The sequence below is a fragment of the Cyclopterus lumpus genome, chromosome 9, assembly GCF_009769545.1.
Source record: "Cyclopterus lumpus isolate fCycLum1 chromosome 9, fCycLum1.pri, whole genome shotgun sequence".
NCBI classification, from domain to species: domain Eukaryota; kingdom Metazoa; phylum Chordata; class Actinopteri; order Perciformes; family Cyclopteridae; genus Cyclopterus; species Cyclopterus lumpus.
In genome coordinates, this window is record NC_046974.1 from 8,126,755 (window position 1) to 8,149,339 (window position 22,585).

Genomic DNA, 22,585 nt, shown 5'->3' on the forward strand with positions numbered 1-22,585 from the left:
TATTGCATGAGAAAAGCGTCGATTATTTTTTTTAAGTAATGAATTGGTGGTTTGCAGATTATTTTTTCTCCACGATTATCTGTTAATTATCACACTGAATTATTCTTATGCTTCAAATAGCCAATGTAGGTGAATTCGTCTAAACATTTTCTTTCGTTTTTTAAATCTATATACATAAAACATAATTGTATTATTTCTAAAAGAGATGGGAGCTGACTGAAAAGTGCTACTTCCTTATTAGGAAACGTAGATTGCGTAACACCGTGTGACGTAGGCGCAGTCACAAGACCTCGCTAGCGGAGCGGAGCGCGTGAGGACACAGGGCAGCAGGTCCACACTCCTGTTACGTCGTGTCTCGGAGTGCAGTGTGACACCATGGCCGCGGACAAGCTGCACTTGCGGGTCTTTAGGAGCAGAAGAAGCGTCGGGTTTCTGTGAACATCGTTTCCCCAGTTATCACCGGAACCAAGCTGCCCTACCTAGTGCGCGTGCGTTGTCGGCGAGCTCAGCCGCACATCCTCCAGCCTCGTTAGCGAGTAAAACATCGTGTGCGCTCACGTCGCCGCTAAGCTAGCAGCGCTGCTAGCTCGACCGGGTCTTCTCCGGTGGGCGCCGGTGTGCGTTGTGGGGGATGTTGTCCGTGCTGTCGTACGGGAGACTGGTTGCCAGAGCTGTGTTCGGCGGACTTTCCCAGACAGACGGCCGCGACTACAGCCTGGTGACGGCGAGCTGCGGCTTCGGCAAGGATTTCTGCAAAGGCATCCTGAAGAAAGGGATGTGTTACGGGGACGACGCGTGCTTCATCGCCCGTCACAGATCGGCCGATGTTTTGGGTGAGCGTCGGCTTTGTTTCCCCGTAGAAACATTAAGCTGTGTGACATTGGCTGCGACGGGAATGGGAGGTCAGAGGTTATAGGCTTCGTCGGAAGGTCGCATTGCACGTGCTACCAATAACAATATTATAAAGTTGAAAGTGCCCACTGAGGGACACAATTGGGTGTTTTCACAAGAGGGCTTATCCGCTGTTAACATCCCATCACTTCGTGTTGGGCTGTCAGGCTGCACAACCAGCTGAGCTGCAAGTAGACCACAACAAAAAACACTTTTAATCACCCCAACTTGTGCAATATTAATACACGGTGGAACATAACTATTTATTCTGCCTGTGTATATATATATATATATATATAATGTAGATTCTTACTGTTTTTGTATTACTGTTAATTTTTTTAACTGTTTCTTGTGTGCACTTTATCCTTTTGCTGCTGTAATCCTGTAAATGTCCCCACCGCAGGACTAATAAAAGATTATCTTATCTTTAGTCGGAATGAAAACAGGTTAAATATGTTATGCATATGATTTATTCTACTTTAATCTCCACTGGGTTCATACACTGGTGTGGATAATTAATTAATTTAGTTTGAAATGAACAAAAGAGGCTTTAAAACCCTGCTCTTCTTTGGGTTGATTTTTTAAAATGGCTCTTCATCCCAAAAGACCTTGGATCCTATTTAAACAACCTGTTGCGTGACATCACTTGCAGAACTGTGCATCTCTGCTGAATATCTCTGCGCTGCGTCAATCAAACAGACGCACGAGTAAACTTTGAAATCGGGACATCGTTTTCGCCATGCCGGGTTATGTTTTGGTTTGATTCGTTGCAAAGTTGTGCGTCTGCTGTGAGCAGGCCCGTTTTTCTCTGCTCTGGCGGAGGAGAGGCAGAGGGCCATCCTTGTATGGTCCTGAGTGGAGCAAGTCTAAAGTTTCCTATCGAGGACAATCTTTGACCTCACCAAACGCTCCCATGGGAACAAGTGCTCTTATTACAAAGCAGATCGCGTTTCTGTAGAAAGATACATGAAGGCCTTCAATTGGGATGTTTTTGATCCATATTTTATGTTTTGAGAGCCAAAAAATACCATCTGTGAGTTTAAAAAAGAAAGAAAAATGAAAGCAGCACAATACGGAATACATATATTAGTGATGATGTTGTTGAGCGAATATTAGGAATTTCAACCATTTAAATTTTTTTTTTTTAAAAGCATTTGTTTGTTTTTATAGGTGTGGCAGATGGAGTCGGCGGCTGGAGGGACTACGGAGTTGACCCATCGCAGTTTTCAGGGACCCTGATGAAGACGTGCGAGAGGCTGGTGAAGGAAGGACGCTTTGTCCCCAGCAACCCGGTGGGAGTCCTCACGACCAGCTACTACGAGCTGCTGCAGAACAAAGTGCCGCTGCAGGGTGAGTGCAGTGAAGCCGCTGGACATACTGGATGTTAATGGAGAGAGTCATGGCCTCCACCATGTCTTCTTAATACACACTTTACCCTACTAATGCATTATAGAATCCTTTTATGTGAATGAGTGTTCCTGTTAATAATCAGTGCGTTGGAAAAGCAACATTGTGCTCAGGCCACGTCTGTGATAGCAGGAAGTCTGGATTTTTATTTTTACATATTCATTCCAGTACAATTGATGTGATTATCATCTCTAGTTCGATGAGTACAAGACAACTTCCCAGTTCTCCTTCTATTCTTAACCCTTCGTGTCAAAGATGTTTTTAAAAGACAGTTTAGTGTAAAGGCATACTGTGCTTGCCAATGAAACGGGGCATTTTCCTTGTGGCTTGGATGGAAGTAGACTGTTTAGGATTAGGTTGTTTGTCTCTGCCTGTTGAGTTTAGCGGTGGCTGGATGGAGATTTTTTCCTCATGAGTCAGAACAGCCAGTTCCCATTAAGAAGTCCAGGGAATGTCCCCAAGTCCCGATCTGCCTCATGCAGTTCACTTCCACAATCCTTGTCCTCCTTCGCGCCACTTCCCGACAACAAAGCATGCATAGACGTGAAGCGTCAGTGTGAACTGCTCTCTCTGCGATAGTCAGTACTTTTCCACCCCTTTATCACATGTGCAGCAGGGAAAACAACACCATATTGTGCTGTTCCTTCACGGTAGAGGGAATGTTCTTGAGGCCAGCTGTGTGAGTGAATGTGTGTGTGTGTGCGTGTGTGTGTGTGTGTGTGTGTGTGCGTGCGTGTGTGTAATTGTGCTGCTGGAGTTTAAACAGCAGAAAGGGAGTGAGTCACAGTGCGCGAGGGGTTTTGAAGGTTGATTCTTTCGAGCATATTTTGGTGAGCCGGATGAATCACCAACAGGGTGTGGCTGTTCGCTGTCCGCCGGCTACACCGGCTCATATTTCCCCTTCGCCATCTCTGTTGGTGGAAGTCCAAAAGTTCTTAAAACCTCCAGGCTGGTTGTGTTGCATTAAGTTTATGTATTAAAGCTAATCTCATTAATCAGCCTCCCAAACACGCTTTGGATGAGTAGTTTTCCATAAACGGAGAGGAAGCTTCTAAGTTAGTTGCAGAAAGTCCGGAGGAAGAGTTCTTTTTAGGATTAGGGTGCAGCTTTGTTTTCATCCAGGTATTGTTTTCAACATTATTCATGAAAACAAAACCAAAATGTTCCCGCAACTGCAAAATATCCATGCAATACTATTTGTTTTTGTTATGAATGGTCTGCGGTGTAGTTACATTTACCTCGACCCAGCGGAAGATGTATTTTATTTTTAGGACTAATAAAATCTTTGCTTAACATTTGCATTTAAATTTAAAGAAAAAATGTGTGTGATTTCGTCCGCAGGCAGCAGCACGGCCTGCATTGTGGTTTTGGACCGGCAGAGTCACCGGCTGCACACGGCCAACTTGGGAGACTCTGGCTTCCTGGTGGTCCGCGGAGGGGAGGTGGTCCACCGCTCAGACGAGCAGCAGCACTACTTCAACACGCCCTTCCAGCTCTCCATTGCTCCGCCGGGAGCCGAAGGAGCCGTCCTCAGTGACAGGTGAGCCGCTCAACGGGCAGCGCCTCGCACACACACACAAACGCCTGCCGCGGTACGTTTGAACTTGATCGCTAATGGAGCAGTCGATGGGAGAGGAGAGGACACGCGTGTTCCATTCAGCCGCACAGATCCCGATAACGACACGGATCGCATGCAGACACCACAAAAGACTCTTTGCCGAAACAAAACGCGCTGCAGAGCCTTTTGTCGTGCTCGTGTCTTTCACATGCACATGTTCTGTGACTGCAGCGTTTGTACCGTGTTGAGCTGTAGCGCAACAACAGCGTGTCAGGGGCCACGTGCCGCCGTGTGCCAAGCCGGCGGCACAGTGCACGTCAGCAGAGTGCAGGGCGAGCGCTGGATGTTTGCCAAGCTGTCCCTCTTACCCGGGTCAAAGTCTGTGTGGGCTGATGGACAAACTGAGGAGTCCACAGCCAATCCTGCACCAGCAGGCTCAGCCACCTTTTCACTCATTCCGTCTTGAACTCAGGCGGATTATATTAAGCCTCTTAAGAGCATTTCTTGAAAGAACGGAGGGGAAATGAACTTGTCAATTAGTGTTTCATTTTACTTCTTTTGAACAACTTTTCAGTTGTGCATTTTAATGTGGTTCTTGAAATGGCACTTTATACAATTTGTACGTTTTAGGCATTTAGTTGAAGAATTTACTCAGATGGATTTACACTGCAACAGCAGATTAAGCTTCCAATCCTAGAGCATTAACGTCGCAACCAATTGAAAAGAGGTCAAGGGTCAAAACTGAAGCGCTCTAACAATATTCCTTTGACAGCCGAATACAGGAGAAAAAGAAAAAGTTAATTAATAGATTTGGAGCATATTGACGTGACAGTGGTGTACTTCTGGAAGAGACGAGTATTTTAACATGCAAAATATGTATTTCAACGTGGGATATTTTGCCCGAGGATTATATTAATAATAATTATTAAGAAGGCGTTTCAGAGCCATCACTGTATAATTATCCAATCCGTTTGTCCTTGGCATTTGAGAAGTAGCTCTGGCTCATGGATGTGTCAAACAATGGATGATGAATCCAAACACAGCAGCCAATTTTTTTTCAATGACGGCTGCTCACATAATACATACACCAGACAGGTTTCCCATACTTCCATATCTAACTGTGAACATAATGTCTTTCTATGGCTCTACCTGGCTGTTCATGCCAACTGCAATTTTGGGGATCTCAAAGTCCCAAGACGGCTATCCCTGAGGGCTCAGTGTGTTTAGGATGCAGCCCAAAGAGTTTGGAGTGATCACATTAATGACTGGCTTGGGGGTGCAACTGGGAAGGGGTATCTTCCAAGAACTGAACTTGACACTGGCAGACTGGGTACGGCCTATTCCTTGAATGTATCCTCATCCTGCACATGTGATTACGTTTCTGTAACCAAGATGAAATATTGGTAGCCTAGCTTTCATAGCCATATCAGTAGAGTAATGTGCTGTATTCCTCAAGCAGAGATTTAGATAAATATATCAGGTCAGATGGGACAGATATTCTCGATGGGGGTGTAAAAGGGACAGAAAAGAAGCTTAAAACAGATGCGGTCACAAACTTGCTGATACTAGTATTAAGGTTTTAGTTTTCACTGTCAGACAAAACACATTTTAAATCTTATATCACTTAAAGGACCAAGATTATTACATTCAGTGTTTCTCCGCCTGACTTAACAGCCCTGACGCCGCAGACAGCTCTTCCTTCGATGTCCAGCTGGGCGACATCATCCTCACCGCCACCGACGGGCTCTTCGACAACATGCCTGACTACATGATCCTGCAGGAGCTGAAGAAACTCAAGGTGAGTCACAGCGAGGCCCAAACAGGTTTGATGCTGGAAGTGGAATTCCGGCCTTCATGCCTGCTTTGTTTCCGCTTCACAGAACTCAAACTACGAGAGCATCCAGCAGACGGCCCGCAGCATCGCAGAGCAGGCCCACGTACTGGCGTACGACCCCAACTACATGTCGCCTTTTGCACAGTTTGCCTGTGACAACGGACTGAATGTAAGAGGTGAGGGTCTCCTTCTACTTGGACAAACTGGAATCTGAAGCTGTATTACATTGGTGGAAGAAGGCACATGACATGAAGATCTTCTAGGGTGAAATGTTAAAAGCAATATTGTCACGTAGCACCATGCTGACAGGATGCTGTTCTTTTCTGTGCAGGAGGAAAGCCAGATGACATCACAGTGCTGCTGTCTATAGTGGCGGAATACACCGACTAGAGGTGGTGTGGAGTTGTGCATCAGGGGGGCATCTGCCTCTGCAGGTGATGGACTGCTCTGATTCCTGCTGGCCAGGATAAAGGACTGATGTCAGATGCTTCCCCCATGCATCCGCCCCCTCTACTCCCCTCTACTCTGCCCCCCCCCCTTCTCTTATGTCCATTAGACAGTGGCTGAATAAAGGGGACTGGAGGCCTGACCCATCCTCTTGGCCATGCTGCAGTGTTGGCATCTTCCAGTGCATGTTCCAGTGCTCACTGGATAATCCCATTGATGGGGATAAGCAGCCATTGGGCACGGTGGAGATGAGGAACCTGTCGCACAAGGATAAGTCATCTTTCTCTGAGGGGTGGTTTGGGCTGGAAGGAAGTCGATTGAGACGGGATGTGTGAGACTGTTAAAGTGGCCCCATGCTGGGCAGCTGAAAGGGAAAGATGCAGTCCATCAGTAGTGCCGAGAGGGGAGCTGCACAGGCGATGGCAGCATTAGGGCTCAACATGGGCAGCCTTGTGCAAGCAAATGTTCCTCCATGATACAGTGGTAGTTGGAAAACCTCCGTCAAAGGTCCTGGAACCTTGTGTTTGGTAGTAGGAAAATACCAGTGTGCTTTTCCGGGATGTTTATATAAACAATATAAAGATTTAAAAAATAAAGAAAATGTAGTGTATGCGACATTAATGCATCTGTGGTTAGTTTCTTGGCAGGGTGACCCATTAAGATTTCACGAAGCAGAGCAGCAGCTGCCTTTTACATACCAATTCAAGTCTTTTTTACTTCATGGCTGTTAGAAGGATTTCATTGTTAAAAAACCTTGCCAGATATATATATATATATATATATATATATATATATATATATATATATATATATATATATATATATATATATATTTATTGTGTCAAACTGATGCCCTCACTTTAAATCTCACAGCTGCCGCTGATGTCTTGTTTGCGATTACATGTGACGCGTCTTTGAATGTGTGTGATGAATGCTGTCTTGCTCGTCAGTGAGTCTATTCACATGGTGTAATTACGAGCGTCTGAAATGGATGTGAAGGCTAAAGATTTCTCCATGTCCACGGTTGGTGTCGCAGCCTTAAACGCACAAATCTTATGAAGCATATCTGAAAAAGATCAACACATTGGAAGTTGGTCAGGTGACCAAATGTATTTTTGTAACTTCTTTGTTCAGTGGGATTGTTGAATTCTTTGGACTGATCACCGCATCAGAGTAGCTTGAGAAACTGTTGTTCAATCAGTTTCCCTTTTCTCCTCTTTCCCTCCTGTTGTAGCGCTCCAATGGCACATTCAGAAGTCACTGCAGGTCTCATGTGATACATGGTCATTATGTTTCTATTCATACATCACCATAGATTTGCACTGTGCATCTACAACGACTTTAACCCACAGATGAACAATATTGTGTAATGTTCTAATGATGTGCCTTGTATCAGGTGTCGTTGATACTGGCAAACGTCCACAATTCCTTGAACCCCAAACTGTGTGCCAGGTGTTGAGCGCAAATCATAAAAACAGTTAGGTAGCCATAAGAGTCGAAACAGCTTCCCATCATGCCTTGCTGTCTTAACACAAATCTCCTGAATCTGCTCCTCTGCACTCAGTAATTTAGGAATAGTGATAAAGCCATTGCATTCTTAGAAAATCCTCTGTCAGACCACCGTTTACAATCTGCACGATCTAATGTGAGTGGTCAAGATGTGAGTTTTAAGTGTTACCGCACTGAGGAAGATCTAAGTTGCCTTAATATTATTACAAAGCAATTCTCCCCGTCAGACGGTACTTCCTGGCTTGTACATGCCCTGACACTTTTCCCTGTCATAGCTCATCTTCCTCTTTCAAACCCTTTGTTACAACCAGAGCATGTGTCTGTATATATTTGTTAGTGTACTGAAGATCTAAGCTCTGTAAAAAATGTTTTCAAGTCTGTACAATATTTAAATAAAGAGTATAGTATTTATTATCCGGTTGTATTTGATGGCCTTGACATGTGCACAAACTTGCAGTTGGTTTTGGATCAAGACTATCTGGCACGCTTGAGTTTTAAACTATACACTGCAGAGGCGTTTCCTTCTGGATGCCTCCATGGGTTGTCCCATCTTGACATTATCACATTAGCTCTGCATCCAGTGTGTTTACCTCACTGAACTCAGGCTGTTCTGCCAGAAAGTAAGTAAGTGTGTGTGTGACAATACTCCCACATTCTTCAGATGTTCATCAGCAGACCAAATAGTCTTTTTTCCGCCTTTCATACAAGGACAAACACATTTCACACACTGAAATTGCCAAAATAAATACATTTATGTATCATTTGAATAAATAATTCTAAAAACATTTTCCAGGGTTTCCAACTGGACATTTTGGGGAAACCGAACACTTTGAAAACAATTCAAACAAACAAACAAAGCAACTTTTTAAAATTCAATCTCTTGAATTCAAAGTACATAAATATACATTTCATTCTGCCTACAGTTGAATGTTGTGGAAGTATCACAAAAACTTGAGGTGAGAAATGAAGTCATGTGTAACAGCTCTGTTCTCTTGTGTAGTCTTCCTCCTCTTCGTCACTGTGAAATGCAAGAACAGGCAGTCTGGCAGCACAACCGTCATTGTCCTCAGACGACAAGGCCCTGAACAGGAGGGAGCAGATCTAAAAGAAATTAAAGACAACATATGTTGGTATACAAGTGTCTTATGGTTGTTCTGAGGAATTCAATGCATGTAGGCTACTGTATGATCACCCTTATTAGTATACAGTATCAGTCTTGATTAGTTGTTTGGTGTATGATCACTGTAAACAGGCTATTGCAATGCAATATAAAACAAAAAAAGATTGCTAACATCAGGCCTGCAATAATAACTAGCCTATTTTTCAATAAGGGTGTAACTATCGTAATATTACGCTGGGTCTCGAAATAATTAGATTACATTTTCTAATGTAACAAAACTCTTAAATCCAGAGATGCTCACAAATCATTCAGAGTCCCAAGTCAAGTCGCTGCGTGTGTGCGAGTGCCAATCCTTGATGTACAGTCTCTAAAGGCAAAAACGTTTCATTTCTGAATGTGTGTGTGCTCAAGCACAACAATTCTTTTATAAATGCTCTCAATGCAATAAAATAAAAAACTAAATAAGTGCTGTATCAGATCTCTGGAAACTGGTCAAAAAGATATTAACCTCTTGAGGTGATCACAAAACATTCAACACAGAGGAGCAATACCAAGAAGAAAAAAGGTTTGGGTTTTGTCTGATTCCAACAAAAAGCTTAGATTCATCATAGTAACATAGACCATCCCTCATATCCAGTGTCACCTTGCTAGTCTCCTTTAATCACGCCTCATGTGGTGAGGCAATATGGCACTCTGGGCATACTTCCAATAGAGGTCAAAGTAGAAGCACTTTGGGACTTTACAATGACACCCATCCAGTCAAAACTAAAACCTGCCAGCCTCAGAGAACAAGCAGAGTCCAGCACCAGTAAAAAAAAAAAAAAGAATAACCAACAGGAAGCTCTTGTTACCGTGGAGGAAGCAGGTGTTGTGGTGGCACTGTGACAGGCCTCATCAGCTACACTGAGCTTGTTGGAGTCATCGATCTGAGGCAGAAGCAGCATCAGAGCAGGTGGGTTGATTATAGGGCTCCCCTGGCTGGATGCTATCAGCTCCATCACAGCAGCAATATCCTGAGGCTTTCGGCTGTCTGCCTCACATGAACCCACAGGTAGAACAGCAGCAGCAGCATCAGCACAACTGAGGAAAACACACGCAACACACTGGTCTCTGTGGCAAGCCGCTTTTTTTTTTCCTTTTCATTCCAACGCAAAAATAGTCGTGCTGTTGTGTGGTGCACGGCGCCATGTTTTATAGCAGCAAAGTAACAATTCTGTCCCTGTGCACACCACACAGGGAAGTCAAAGAATGTCTCAGTGAAACTTGACTCATGTGGATTACCAGCGAGCCTGGTGAGGAGAGCTGTTGATGATCCTGCCATGTCTCATGGAGGGAGTGGAGATAGTGTTTCTGCCATGAAGTGGCAGAGAAAAGAGGAGAGGTACACAAAGTCTGCAGAGGAAAGTTCCCACAACACCCACGAGGCCAGAAAAACAACTTTTGGACAACTCAAATAACAAACATAAATATATTGACTATACTAAACGTTCTGACCTTGTGTCTGTTGCCTTCAATAAATAATAAACAAGTGTTTTGTTTTTCTACAGATAAAAACAGCACATTTAAAACAATATTAACATTAAAATAGTACTCACTTGGTGGTGGAGGTGGTGTTTAACATATTCAATAACCAAGATATTAAATTATTATTTGATACTAAAACAAGTTAAATAGAATACAGAGGATTATAAACCTACCATTATTATCAATGTACGGAGTATGAATGTTGGAGAAGAGTGTGTGCTTTTACCTTTACAAAGACACAGTGTGTCTATCTGCTGATACTGAACGTGTCTTTAAGCCCTGTAACTAAACTCTGTGCATGTAACCACAGTACGCGTCATCAGAAAAGCAACCAGACCAGAAGTATAAAGAGGACCACTGCAGGTGGAAGAGAGCAAGCTGGTTTTAAAAAGTCTCCAGACAACCTCAGGCTATTTAGTTCTACTTCAAAAGACCTGAGGCAGCAGGAATGCAAGTTTTGTTATGAGCATGTCACAAATATGATTTTTAATAATGTAGCCTGAGTGATTCATGGCATAGCAAAAAATAAAGGTTGAGGCGTGCAGGTTGTCGCTGACTGCCTGAGCACTGCAGAGCTGCCTGCTCATTAGGTTAGCGATGTCTCTGCAGACTCCCAGCAGCGCACACAAGCAAACCAAGCAACAAATGACCCAGATGTTTGACAGTCAGACAGGATCCACTCAGAGCCCTAAGCACAGTACAGCAGAGAGAGTTAGCAGAGCAGGACAGTGACACTGGCAGAACAGCCACCCAGGCTAGCATAGTGGAGATGAGAGGATTACACTGTCCCACTGACAGGCTTCTACCCCCACATGTCCTGCACTTGCCCTATTTATCTCTGTTACAGACACAAGGCTGTCTGCTGTAATACTATGCCCTCTCAGGAAGCTAAACACAGCCAATGAGGGCAACATGCCTTGACTAAGTGCCAGGAGAGAAGCTCATGTAACGCCCTGTGGGAAGATTAAATCATATTCTCGAATACACCGTCACAGTAGATCAAGGAAACTGGGCCTACAAAATTAAATTAAATCTGTACAGGATTGGCAGCAAAGTGTTTGTTACCTGGGTGTAGTAGGGGCCAGTGTCTCCGTAGGCTGAGAGGGGCCCCTGCTTTCAGAGTCGATCAGAGTAGCCAGCACCACAGTCGCCTCCAGGACCATGTCCTCCACAGAGAAGCATACAGGCCTGCAAACAACATCAGTGACATAAATCCAACTAATTAATCTCCACTGTCAAAATCACCAGTAATATTAACTGTTGTACAAGAAAAACCCAGCATAACTAGTCACTAGGTAAAATGGCTCAAAAGCCACTTATGAAATTGTTCACTGCATTTTGAGAGTATCTGGTATTAACTACACACTCAGTATGGAGTGTCTGTGGTACAGCACCACATAGACTGACGTTGGTCCTTGCAACTTACTTTCCTGCAGCACCAAAGTGGACAGACACTGGAAGGCAATGCGACTCTGCAAAGGACAGTAAACCCTAAAAAATAAAAAATAAATATGAGATATGCTTGTGTGCATACTTGTCATGACTGTGACATTTTAATAGCTAAACATTTTGAGAATAGCATTACGGCATGTGTACAACGATCAGGCTAAAGAAAACTATAAATGCTTGAGTAAATTGAGTAAACTGAGTAAATTGAGGCAGACTAAAACTTAGAGCCTGGCCTTTAATCCATCCGATTTTCCAAAACTGACAGGAACAACGACACTAGGCTGGCTAATGAGGAGCCTCACAGCGGGGTATCCAAGAAACATTCCAAGACATTTAGGGACCGGAGCTATGGGTGTTAATGCAGGTCAAGTCTCATTAACTGGACTAACACAAGGACTGTTAATCAAAATAACCAACAAAGTCCATTTACATTGTTTGTCAAGCCAGTACAGAAGAAAGCAATTTATATTGGGGTGTGTTCATTCAGACACTGTACAAATAACTTTGGATTACTATGCACGCTATTCAGGAAATTACATTATAGTTCTCCACGATCCAATGTTTCACTGTTACTCAAAATATGAATCGTTTAAGATCGACATAAGTTGAGCCAGCCCTTAAGATACAAACACCTTGGCTTAAAAGTTACACATTTCACAATAACCCAAGAAATGTGTAGCCTATAATTTCTACAACTAATAACTTATTATTTTCTCTGTACTGTATAATATGCATCACTTATATCACACTATTTTTGCTATAAAGATGAGATACAACATTGAGGTGAAAGTTCACATGGTTACAATGCAGAGCCAGATACAGTTGCTTTTTATGACACTAAAGTATCCAAAATACAGGACCAGAAACATGACCTCCGAGACATGAAATACTCCTGGAGCCAGTTCTACACACACACACACACACACACACACACACAAAGATACACCGAATATTATCATGCAAAAGGATAAAAGGAGCCTCCAAAAATATATGTTGTTACCCTCAACTCCTTCAGACAGAAGGTTATATCTGACTCCACTCCGATCTGAAAGTAGTCAAACTCGTCTGGATGTAAGGACATCTCGGTGTACATATTCTTCATGTGATCTGTGACAGATGTACAGCCAAGTCAAATAGTATCTGCATAACATTGTTTGTGTTTGTTGAAGAGTTTGCAGCATTTCCATTATCAGGTTAAGAGAGACTTTTTTACACCGGTGGCATCAGTCACACAGTTTAATTATGGGCCTGAGCCAAATCACAGTGTAACATTAGCTCACCATCTCCCCCCTCATAGTAATTTCTCAGGCTGACTCTCAGAGGAGTCATAGACAGAGTGATTTCCTCCTGGGACACTGGGAAATGCATCACCATATCACTAAGGAGCCTGCAGAGGTAGAACAAAACAAATGCCAACCTACACAGAATCAACCTAAACATTGAGCAGAGGGCCTTATGTCAACATTGTGCTACTAATGGATGATACTTTGGGTATTAATGATTATGTCCTCGCCAATCTGGTTGACTAAACTGAATTGCACTTAACCGTGTGTGTTGGGCCAGAGCCAGCTGAGAGTAAAAAGCAATGTTAATACCCATCCTGTTTCCAATTAAAATAGACAGGACTTCCAGATCCAGATTGTAGCTGCTGTATACCTAATTCATTGTACAGTAAGTCCACTTGTCATGAAAAAAAAAAAATTATATGCAATAAGATAAGATTGTGTTTGCGAATTAGAAAGCACTCCTGAAGTTGTATTTGTTGGATGTCATAGATGTCATTGAGGTTCTTGAGGTTGAAAACAGAATACTGAGCGGCTAACCTGGCAGGAGCTTTCAGCACATTGGGAGAGAGGTGTGAGGCAAACACTGCCTGCAGAGCTTCACTCTCCTGGAAACATAGGTTGTGGGTCTTAGTGATGCCTATCACAAAAGCAGAAAAAAATATTTGGAGCACACTGCCACCAAGTGCTGATAATATGCAATGCAGTGTCTGCAGCAAAGCGTTGATTGAGGTAATTATTAACATGGTGAAAGAAAACTGACAAAATTAAATATGATGGGTCTCTGCAAATCCTGAATCTTTCCTTTGCCTGCAGCTAGCTTATAATACAAAATGCAATGTTTACTACCATGCCTGCAGAAAAACTGGATCATCACTTGGTCATTGGGGGGTGTGATTGATATCTGACATCGCTCCACATTACGCTCAATCGAAGTCAAACACCGGAAAAGAGGTAGAACTGACTTAAAAACAAAGAAGATATGTTTTAGACAAGATTGTCACTTCAATTTTATAACAACAGAGTTTTAAAGGGAGAACATTATTATGTCATCTTAGACTTCCCCTAATGTATCATACATCCTGAAAATGTGTCCTGTGCAGTGAGCTGTGATGTCACTTTGAGCTCTCCACAGTCAACATGACTGATTTACCTTCATGAACAGTTTGCAATTGATTATTTCGCGGCCTTGCTCTGATACTGATCCCAGGCTGTAGTGCTGGAAGAACAGCGGTGAGAAGAGGAAGCAGGCGTACGCAGAATGAGCAGAATTCACTGATCTCAGTGCCAGCTTTAAAACAAAGAGAGAGAGAGAGAGATTATATTAGGTGAATATGCTCCCATTGCCTGTGGGGAGAAAGGAGCCACAATTCTTGGAGACCAATATAGAGACCTCCTGTAAAATAACATTAATTTAATTTAAAAATAAAGAGAGGAGGGGGGAAGCACTAGAGTGTAAGTATTCCTTGCTACTCTCCTGGTAGGTCAATAATATGAGATTGATATTACTATAAAGTAAACTAGACATAGTTTCCCTTCCAGTGTTATTTGGTGCTCACCCCTCTCACTGTGGGATCCAACCACAGCTCATCTCCAATCCGTGACAGGGCATGAACAGCCTTTCCAAATGCTGCAACACAACAAAGCCTCAACAGAGTTTAAGATTACCAATATAAAGTTACATATTACAAACAACCTTTTTCTTCCAAATAGTGGCTAACTAACTTAGCTATACACTAAGTAAGGAACAATATATTTAGAGCACACTGCCACTAAGTGCTGGTAATATGCAATTCAGTGTCTGCAGCAAAGACTAAGCTAGCTTTGATAATGTAGCTTAACTTAGCTTATTAGCTTATAGCTAAGTTAAGCTACATTATCAAAGCTAGCTTAGTATTTCGTCATAACTTACTGTTTTACAGACCTCACGTGAGCTTATACAACATAGAACATTGTTTTAATTCTTTAACACACATTAAATATATCACTAGCCTTGTTCACTAGTTACTAACTAACAGTTACCTTTTACACCACTTCCTTCGAGGACGCAATTCATTTTCGCTGATGTCACGTTCACCGTTAGTTCACCAGTTCGTCACGAGACTCTGCGCGCGCAGTCAATGCGAACATGAAGTATGCTAATTAGAGACGCTAAAATACAGCAGTGAGGGCTAAATTGGCTTCAATAGGTCCCTGTGAGAGGATACTTTACACAATTAGAAGGGGAAATATCTTCAAGATACTTAAAGTTACTTGGAGGTTTCTTTATTGCTTTATTTCACAGAGGTAGCTAAAAGACCTGTAAATATCTTTAGGATTCACAGTAAAACCAAAAAACAGTTAATCAAATAGTCATACAAATATTCATCATCTTATATTGTCATGGGCAACATTATACAAATCCATAATCATGTTGATCTGTTTCCAACTGGCCCAACTAAATAATGAAAGTCTTTCATTTTTGATAAATAAAAGCATATAAAGTCACAACTCTGGGGCAACAGAATATCCCATACAATATTTATTAATGTGTTTTTGGTAATAGCATGATTTAGAATACAAGTGCACTTGATAAACAACAAATAGAGATTCAACTAACTGATATGACACTACTAAATATGAAACTATAGCTCTATATGCGGTGGGGTCTATAATAAGTTAATATCAGTGTAAATAAGTCTGCACACAGTTCTTTGTTAGGGACACATGATGTCATATTTGAAGATGTGTGAAATAACACAACAAGTATTGATGCTGAGATTAACATAAGGACTCACTGTAAGGTTATTAATGCATTCAAAATAGTGACACCATTTTGGTCATCTGTTGACTATTTTTGGAAGCAAGCCATCAGAATGAGCTGTGCTGCTGCTTCTGCTCTTCCACTGCCCTTGAGGCTTCGCCCTCGCCACATCCTTCTCTACATCCTTTGTGAGTGTACTTTTTTCTCTGAGCTGGTGATTCCCAAACCTCCTTCTGCAGGTGGGATTCTGACCTAGGAAATGCAAAACACATCACGAGACGAATGGCTGCGGTCAAAGGTCACGCTCGAGAGACATTTAGATACACACCTGGTTGTACGCACGTGTGCAGCGCATTGAGATAGCGCTGCTTCATCTGCTGCCTCATGTGCGCTGTGCTGTAAACGTTTGCTATGCTGCAAAGGTAGCGTCTCTGTCCAGCTGTCAGGGCTGGATGCTGAGACAGAAACAACACCTGATCTGATTGTGTGTGGTAGAATGAGTCATCTTGTTACACTAATATACCAATATTACAATTTAAACCATCTGAAAGCCCTTGACAGAAAACTAACTTTAACATATGTTCCATTATGCGTTATGCGGTTACCTGTAAGAAGGGGGCAGACGTCATAGATTTGGGAATGAGTATCGTCTTCATGTGCTGGCCGCCTGCAGAAGCATTCACGTGGCCTCCTCTGTACATCTCGCTCACTTCCTGACTAGGTCCTCTTTCAAAGCCTGTCAAAGGCAACATGCAGCCGAACAACGATTTGTTATAAACTACCAAACAGTATATAAAGTAGTTATATGTGCATAAAGGGGCCACTCTGCAAAACAATTACTTTTATTTTTGATACTTGCAATTTGCTCATAGTTCCTTTATACTTTTATTGAAGAATGCAGGATTTTTACATGTATTGGCTTCTTAGTTAAAAGATCTGAATTCTTCTTTGACAGCCAGAAATGACAAAAGCAGACTATTTATTAGTCAGAGTTTTAGATTAGTCACCAACTTGAAAGCAAACACCTCCTAAATATTTTAGGTATAATTTGCATTCATATAATCCATTGTGTAATTCAATAATTAAAAGCAATAGTTTTTTTCATTACAAGTAAGCTTTTATGAGGAATCTATGACTCACCCTGCATGCATCTCTGGTTAGACTCTGACCTACACAATAGAATGAAATTAAAGAATTTCACAATTTTAAAATAAAGGCATCCTCTTCATTCCTCCATTAAAGACTACAACTCACATTGTGGCCTTACCTCATTGAGATGTGACCGCTTCCATTTTTTATCAGGTTTTCTTTTTTCAGCTGCTCAACAAATGTTACCCGCTTCCTCATTGTTATTGTTACTTACAATCCCGATATTTCCCGTCGATTAGCCGAAGAGGTCACTAGCATCTTCATCAGCTCAGTGTGTGTCGCAGAGCCTCGGAACGGGAAATGAAGCCGGCTCTGAAATCTGACGCTATTCCCAGGGTTCCAATTACAGAGCAGAGGCCTAATATACTTGAACCCAGTGTGTTCTCATCTAAAATGTAAAACACAAACTAAATTACAGGCCAATCTGTTTACACACTTTATTGAGCATCATGTCCAATATACATTGCATTGACACAAAAGGAAGAAGAAAAAAAACAAATAAACAAAACAAATAATGGCGTTAGGGTGGATTACCTGGACACACCATTTTCTGAGCGTATTGCTTAATGACATTTCAAACGCACCGAATCTGTGCAAATACAGTGAACACCGGTCAGAGGAGGTCATGGTAGGTTAGAAAATTCTGACTTAAAAAGGTAATGTCAACAGCAGTTATGTGATCATAAAGTCTACAGAAACCTACTAACTGTACACATCACATTCACCCAGAATGTACTAACAAATGGTATCATCTCTAAACGGACCCAACTCCTTCAAACCTGATTGCATGCGCCAAAAGATGGTTAGCCATGATTCCAATGTCAGTCACAGACCATAATCATGTATAACATAATTCAGAATAGATGTCATAATGGCTTAACGGTCAGCAACACCATCGATGAGAGTGAACAAATTAAGCCGATGGTTTCCAGACTCCACCCGAACACGACTGTGTATATTCTCCAAAAATAAAACCTAGATGCAGGATTGTGTTCATTTTCCCCATCAGAACACTTATTTATACTTTACTAAGTGGCGAGTTTAACTTCAAGTCTCTATCAAGAATTCCAACCCTAATTCAGTGATTAAGTAAAAGGTGATAAATATTATCTAGGTATGAAACAATCAGAACTCAAGATGTTGATAGAATTAAAAGAGCTTTACTCAACAATCTACCCAAAGTCCTGCAAATTATCCATCATCCTTTACACACACGCTGATGATGGAAAGCCAAATGTGCCGCAACAAAGAAAGAACGCCTCGCCTAATTCTACGATGGAGCCCCCTAAAATTCCCCGTGTTTATAGATTAATAACTCAAACAACCGTAATCCTCGTCAAATGTATTAACCTTTTTTAATTGAGGTGAACTCCGATGCCAGTTAACCATTACACACGTGGACTTGTATTTGGTTGTCCGTGATTTATAATAACGTTGTGAAAAGACATCAGACCATATGATAATTAATAGATATCGTCATTGACCACGAGGGCCACGTGTTAAAAAGGAAAGGCTCAGGAATATTAAAGGTTTACAGTACTGATTGCAAAGCGAGACCCTAATTTAGTCGTCTAGTTTAATCCTGAGAAGTTGGCACAGACCTTCTGTTACCATTCGCGATGCTTGTGCGAGTCTATACATTATAAAACCGCGACTCTTAAAATCGGTAAAAGTAAGCCATTCCATTTACGTCTACAGCGAGCAACGATACACGACAGAGCTGTTTGAGGGGATCATGCGGATTTGAGAGTCGTGGTTTTATATCTCTTAGACGTGCACTAGCATGAGAAGGCAATGCTAGCAGGAGGCCTTTTCCCAGAAAAATAAAGACTGTACGAAAATACTCTAAAGGTTCTCAACCCGTCCCACTGAACAACCAGCGGACTGGGAGGAAGTGAAGCCGTCGAAAGGCAACGGTGAGTCCATGACAGTGTTGAAAGTAATCACATCTATCGACAGAGATTTGTTGGGCTGACGCTAATCTGGTGGGAAGTCTTCGGTCGGGAGGACAAGTGATGACCTAATGGTAACAGGGGGTTTTTGTTTTACACAATCTCGACCACTAAATTGCATAAGAAACCTGGTATAAAGTAGAAACTGTTCAGCAGCAGATAAAAAAAAAGCAAGTTAATTTACAGTAGTGACATATCTTACATCATTAATTTCTTTCAAAATAAATAAAATTAAATATACAATTCCAGGTAGGAAACGGGTTAATTTCGCTGGTAGGGTTCTCAAATGGGCTCATCTTGTGGAAAACGACAACCGCTCACAGAAACGTGGTTGAGGACAACCGATTCCTTGGACTGGCAAAACAAGGGGTGCAAAAGCCTTTTGCTGAAATTTTCCCTCTGAAGGCATTTCCTTTAACTGAAACAAAAGAACATCATCATTACGATTACTTAAGACTACACGGTTTCACAAATGACTCCAAATTAGCTGAGACAACTCAATTCACTTACCCTGGAATTTACAATTGACTCCTAATCAAAAGCCATCTCTTGACTCTTTCTTACGCAGCGAGCCACCTTCCTCTTGAACTCGCCGTTAGGGTCCTCCCTCCACTCTTTCTGTGGGGAGCAACATTACATTGTTTTTCAGCGACACATCTACTTGTACTGCCACGATAACAGGAAGGAAAAAAGGGTTGTTTTTTTTGTGTCAGGGGGACGGCATAACAGGTGTAACTCACCGCCGCGTCCACATTAGCTGGTGAGTCGCTGTTGGGGTCTGCCAGCATGGAGATAACGCTAATCATGATTGTCTCTACCGTGTGGATCGGAAGCCAGCGCTCCTCCGGCTTTTCATAACCAAACTTATCTTCTCCTGGCTCGTGCAGAATTGAGATGCAAACGTCTCCGTTCTTTGCAACTGTGAAGAACGGGAGCACGTATTTAAATGACAGCTCTCGTTCGAATTAAACTCAAAGCGTGGATCAATAACCTTTGAAATTATCCCCCTCAAAAAATGAGATGGCAATGAAGATTTCAAGAACGTAAACATCAAAAAGAATCTGCTGGGCGTGTTTACCATTTGGGTGCCAGATTTCAGTGATGAACTTCATCTTTGGAGGCCGTAGTGGATAGTCATAGGGGAAGGTGAGGTAGGCTTTGAAAAACCCTCCTTCACTGCAATACAAAGAACATAGCAAGGACCAATGAGAAGTTATGGATTTGAAATAGTCATTTATAGATTTTTACACTAAAGACATGAATGTCCAAATATGTTCTCACTTACAAAAGGGTATCTTGTGGACCAATGATCACAACTTCCCATTTATATATGTCATCATCATCTATCAGACCAGCTGAAAAGCCCTCTACGGGGTTCTTGTTGAGCTCTGGAAAAAAAGAGGCAGAGAGTATTTCTTTTTTAAAACAATGAACTGGAAATGACAGAAAACATAGATAATCATGTAATAAGCCAATTGGTACAATTTGACAAATTAGCACACACAATATTACATTATCATCTGTTTATAGAGGGTGTCAAAAGTTTTTAACAGTAATCCAGGATTTTATGATTATCAGAACAAAGCTTCGAAACCAAAACTCAGCCTAAACAAAAAAACCTTGACGTGGCAAAGTGCAAAACAAATGCCTGGGATTTAACTCACATGGCAATAGAAACAACCACGGCAAGATTCATTTTATTTTGTTAACCACAAAACTACGACATGAATTGATTTCGTAATGGGCCTCAGCACCAAGAGAAAAAAGCCCAGGTGGTGCAAGAAATGGTCCACAGTAAACACCTTTAGAGAACAATGACAATGCGGAACAGCCATAATGACTCTGCGTTGACATCCCTGACAATGAGCCAACCTGTAATAAAAAAGGCACAAATACATCTACGGTGAGCTGCATGTTGGGAGTTTTCCTTTTGTCCAATGCTGTAAAGCAGTTGCAGGAGAGGTTGAGTTTGCAATTCACGACAAATTGATGATACGAAGTAGGTTAACAGCTGCTGAGCGGAGTGAATACGCAGTAAGTGCTGTATCGGCCCTTTTATTTAACACCGTGGTTTTCAAAAGGCAGAGCATGAATGGTGCCGATTTGACCTGCGGAGCCCTCGTTTCAATTTTTTCTGACGCAGGAACCGTAGAGTTTTTAATATAACAACAAAGCATGTAAAACGGGTGCCTCGAAACAATTCCCAGCACCGACATTGATTAATTGACTTGAAGCGTTCCTCTATTATGACTTTGATATAATCTGCACATGAGATATTCAGTTTTCAGGGTTTGTCATCGTATCAGAATATTTGGTGAAATAATAGAAACATTACTTTTTTGTGACTCCCCATTTAAGAGTGGAGGGAAGAAGTGGCAGTCTCACACCATTGCCTGTTAGTTTGATAAGTATACAGTGTGGCTAATGTTTACTGAATCAAATTGTGGTTCCCAAAAATAATTATCACTGTTGAAGTGAATCACCAACTCGCAGGACCGAATCGAGTCCACCCCTGTAAAGTCAGTGATTCACAACCCCACGCCCAGAGAAACCAAAGTAAATCCGTCATGTGATGGGATGTTAACAATAAACGTAGTGCAATAAACAAGACATAATTTAAAGATAAATATGGTAAAACTAACAGATAACAGTACTCTAAAACAAGTATATATTATAAAATAAAGAAAAGATGTGCACGGGTGTTGATGCAAGGGTCAGTGGGGGTCATACTCATAATATTCAAAGCTGCATTACAGTTTAATAACCGTATTTGATTTTTGCAGTTTATCTACATTTATATTGACTGCCTTTTCCTCATTTCTCTCTATGTGTGTGTACACAATCACAAACACACCCACACACACACACAGAGCTGGACTTGTCAGTCAGCTGCACCTGTACATGAGGGGTCCTTGTTTCTGGCATTAACGAGAAGAAGAAGAACAAGTCGTTGGGTTCGTTTATTAATATTCATATTAATAAACGAACCCAACAGGAGGACTCGTCACTGGGGGCTTCACCACTGAGATGCGTCTCCTCACTTAACAGTCTCAGAACAACAGAAACATGAGATATTATCTTATAGAGCAGCCCCGTTTGTAATCATAATCAAAGTAGCAGCATATCCGCCTATGGACGGCTCGAGACATGCACCGCTAACATTAGCAATCCGAGTCATCAGGGCAGATTAACCCTGGATTGATTATTCCTTTGTTCCATCCGCTAACTAATGTCGAACTTGCTAGCCCGCTAGCGAGGTCGGCGATGAAGAGTCGGTGTTAATGAGCCACGTAAACATGTAAATATGTATCTTTATTGGACATCAGCTAATCGAGGTAGCTGAACAGCAACGATAAAGGAGCCCATTGTGTTGCTTAGCTTCCCGAGCTCACTCCCATGGCGTAAACACAGCTTTGCGGGAGCTACAACAAAAACAACCGCTAACGTTAGCTGCCTTTATTGCGGCTATATGCGCTCACGGGGTTGTATTCTCTTTACCTGCCAGTTGTTTTCGGAGAAGTAATGCTGATTGTTCGGTCATGGTACGCGGACGTAAATGAAAATCACTTTGTGTCGACAAAATACTTTAAAAAAAAATAGAGCTAAAGCTGAAATCGAGGTGAGATCTTGCGCTGCCTGCTGCTGATTTCCCTCTGTGTTTTGACACACGGTTCAGCTGCTGGCTGGAGCTGTGCGCATGCGCGTCTGCATTTGACTAT

At 42.0% G+C, this 22,585-nt stretch overlaps 4 protein-coding genes across 5 annotated transcripts; 1 reads left to right on the forward strand and 3 right to left on the reverse strand.

Annotated features, from left to right (window-relative positions):
* The first annotated feature begins 257 nt into the window (after positions 1-257).
* Positions 258-8,060, forward strand: pptc7a (protein phosphatase targeting COQ7 a). Its single transcript, XM_034541515.1, has 6 exons — positions 258-833; positions 2,062-2,241; positions 3,640-3,838; positions 5,531-5,654; positions 5,737-5,866; positions 6,022-8,060. The coding sequence occupies exons 1-6, from the start codon at positions 632-634 to the stop codon at positions 6,078-6,080; spliced, it is 894 nt and encodes a 297-aa protein (XP_034397406.1). The 5' UTR covers positions 258-631; the 3' UTR covers positions 6,081-8,060.
* Positions 8,038-15,133, reverse strand: rad9b (RAD9 checkpoint clamp component B). 2 transcript variants are annotated; one of them, XM_034541513.1, is made up of 11 exons: positions 15,045-15,133; positions 14,582-14,669; positions 14,176-14,313; positions 13,872-13,986; positions 13,563-13,662; positions 13,020-13,126; positions 12,740-12,846; positions 11,717-11,781; positions 11,356-11,478; positions 9,618-9,846; positions 8,038-8,747 (listed from the first exon to the last, which is right to left on the reverse strand). In XM_034541513.1, the coding sequence occupies exons 3-11, from the start codon at positions 14,179-14,181 to the stop codon at positions 8,616-8,618; spliced, it is 984 nt and encodes a 327-aa protein (XP_034397404.1). In that variant the 5' UTR covers positions 14,182-14,313; positions 14,582-14,669; positions 15,045-15,133; the 3' UTR covers positions 8,038-8,615. The 2 variants fall into 2 exon arrangements, with proteins under 2 accessions (XP_034397404.1, XP_034397403.1); XM_034541512.1 differs by having other exon boundaries at positions 8,076-8,747; positions 14,582-14,652; positions 15,045-15,113.
* A 252-nt stretch (positions 15,134-15,385) lies between these two features.
* Positions 15,386-17,242, reverse strand: LOC117736485. The gene is made up of 4 exons (XM_034541852.1): positions 17,033-17,242; positions 16,906-16,934; positions 16,371-16,501; positions 15,386-16,220 (listed from the first exon to the last, which is right to left on the reverse strand). The coding sequence occupies exons 1-4, from the start codon at positions 17,110-17,112 to the stop codon at positions 16,065-16,067; spliced, it is 396 nt and encodes a 131-aa protein (XP_034397743.1). The 5' UTR covers positions 17,113-17,242; the 3' UTR covers positions 15,386-16,064.
* Positions 17,243-17,337: 95 nt separating this feature from the next.
* On the reverse strand, positions 17,338-22,566 carry LOC117736484 (ubiquitin-conjugating enzyme E2 G1-like). The gene is made up of 6 exons (XM_034541851.1): positions 22,365-22,566; positions 20,152-20,254; positions 19,945-20,042; positions 19,607-19,785; positions 19,377-19,484; positions 17,338-19,284 (listed from the first exon to the last, which is right to left on the reverse strand). Exons 1-5 carry the CDS (start codon positions 22,405-22,407, stop codon positions 19,398-19,400), a joined length of 510 nt encoding a protein of 169 aa, XP_034397742.1. The 5' UTR covers positions 22,408-22,566; the 3' UTR covers positions 17,338-19,284; positions 19,377-19,397.
* Between the last annotated feature and the right edge of the window lie 19 nt (positions 22,567-22,585).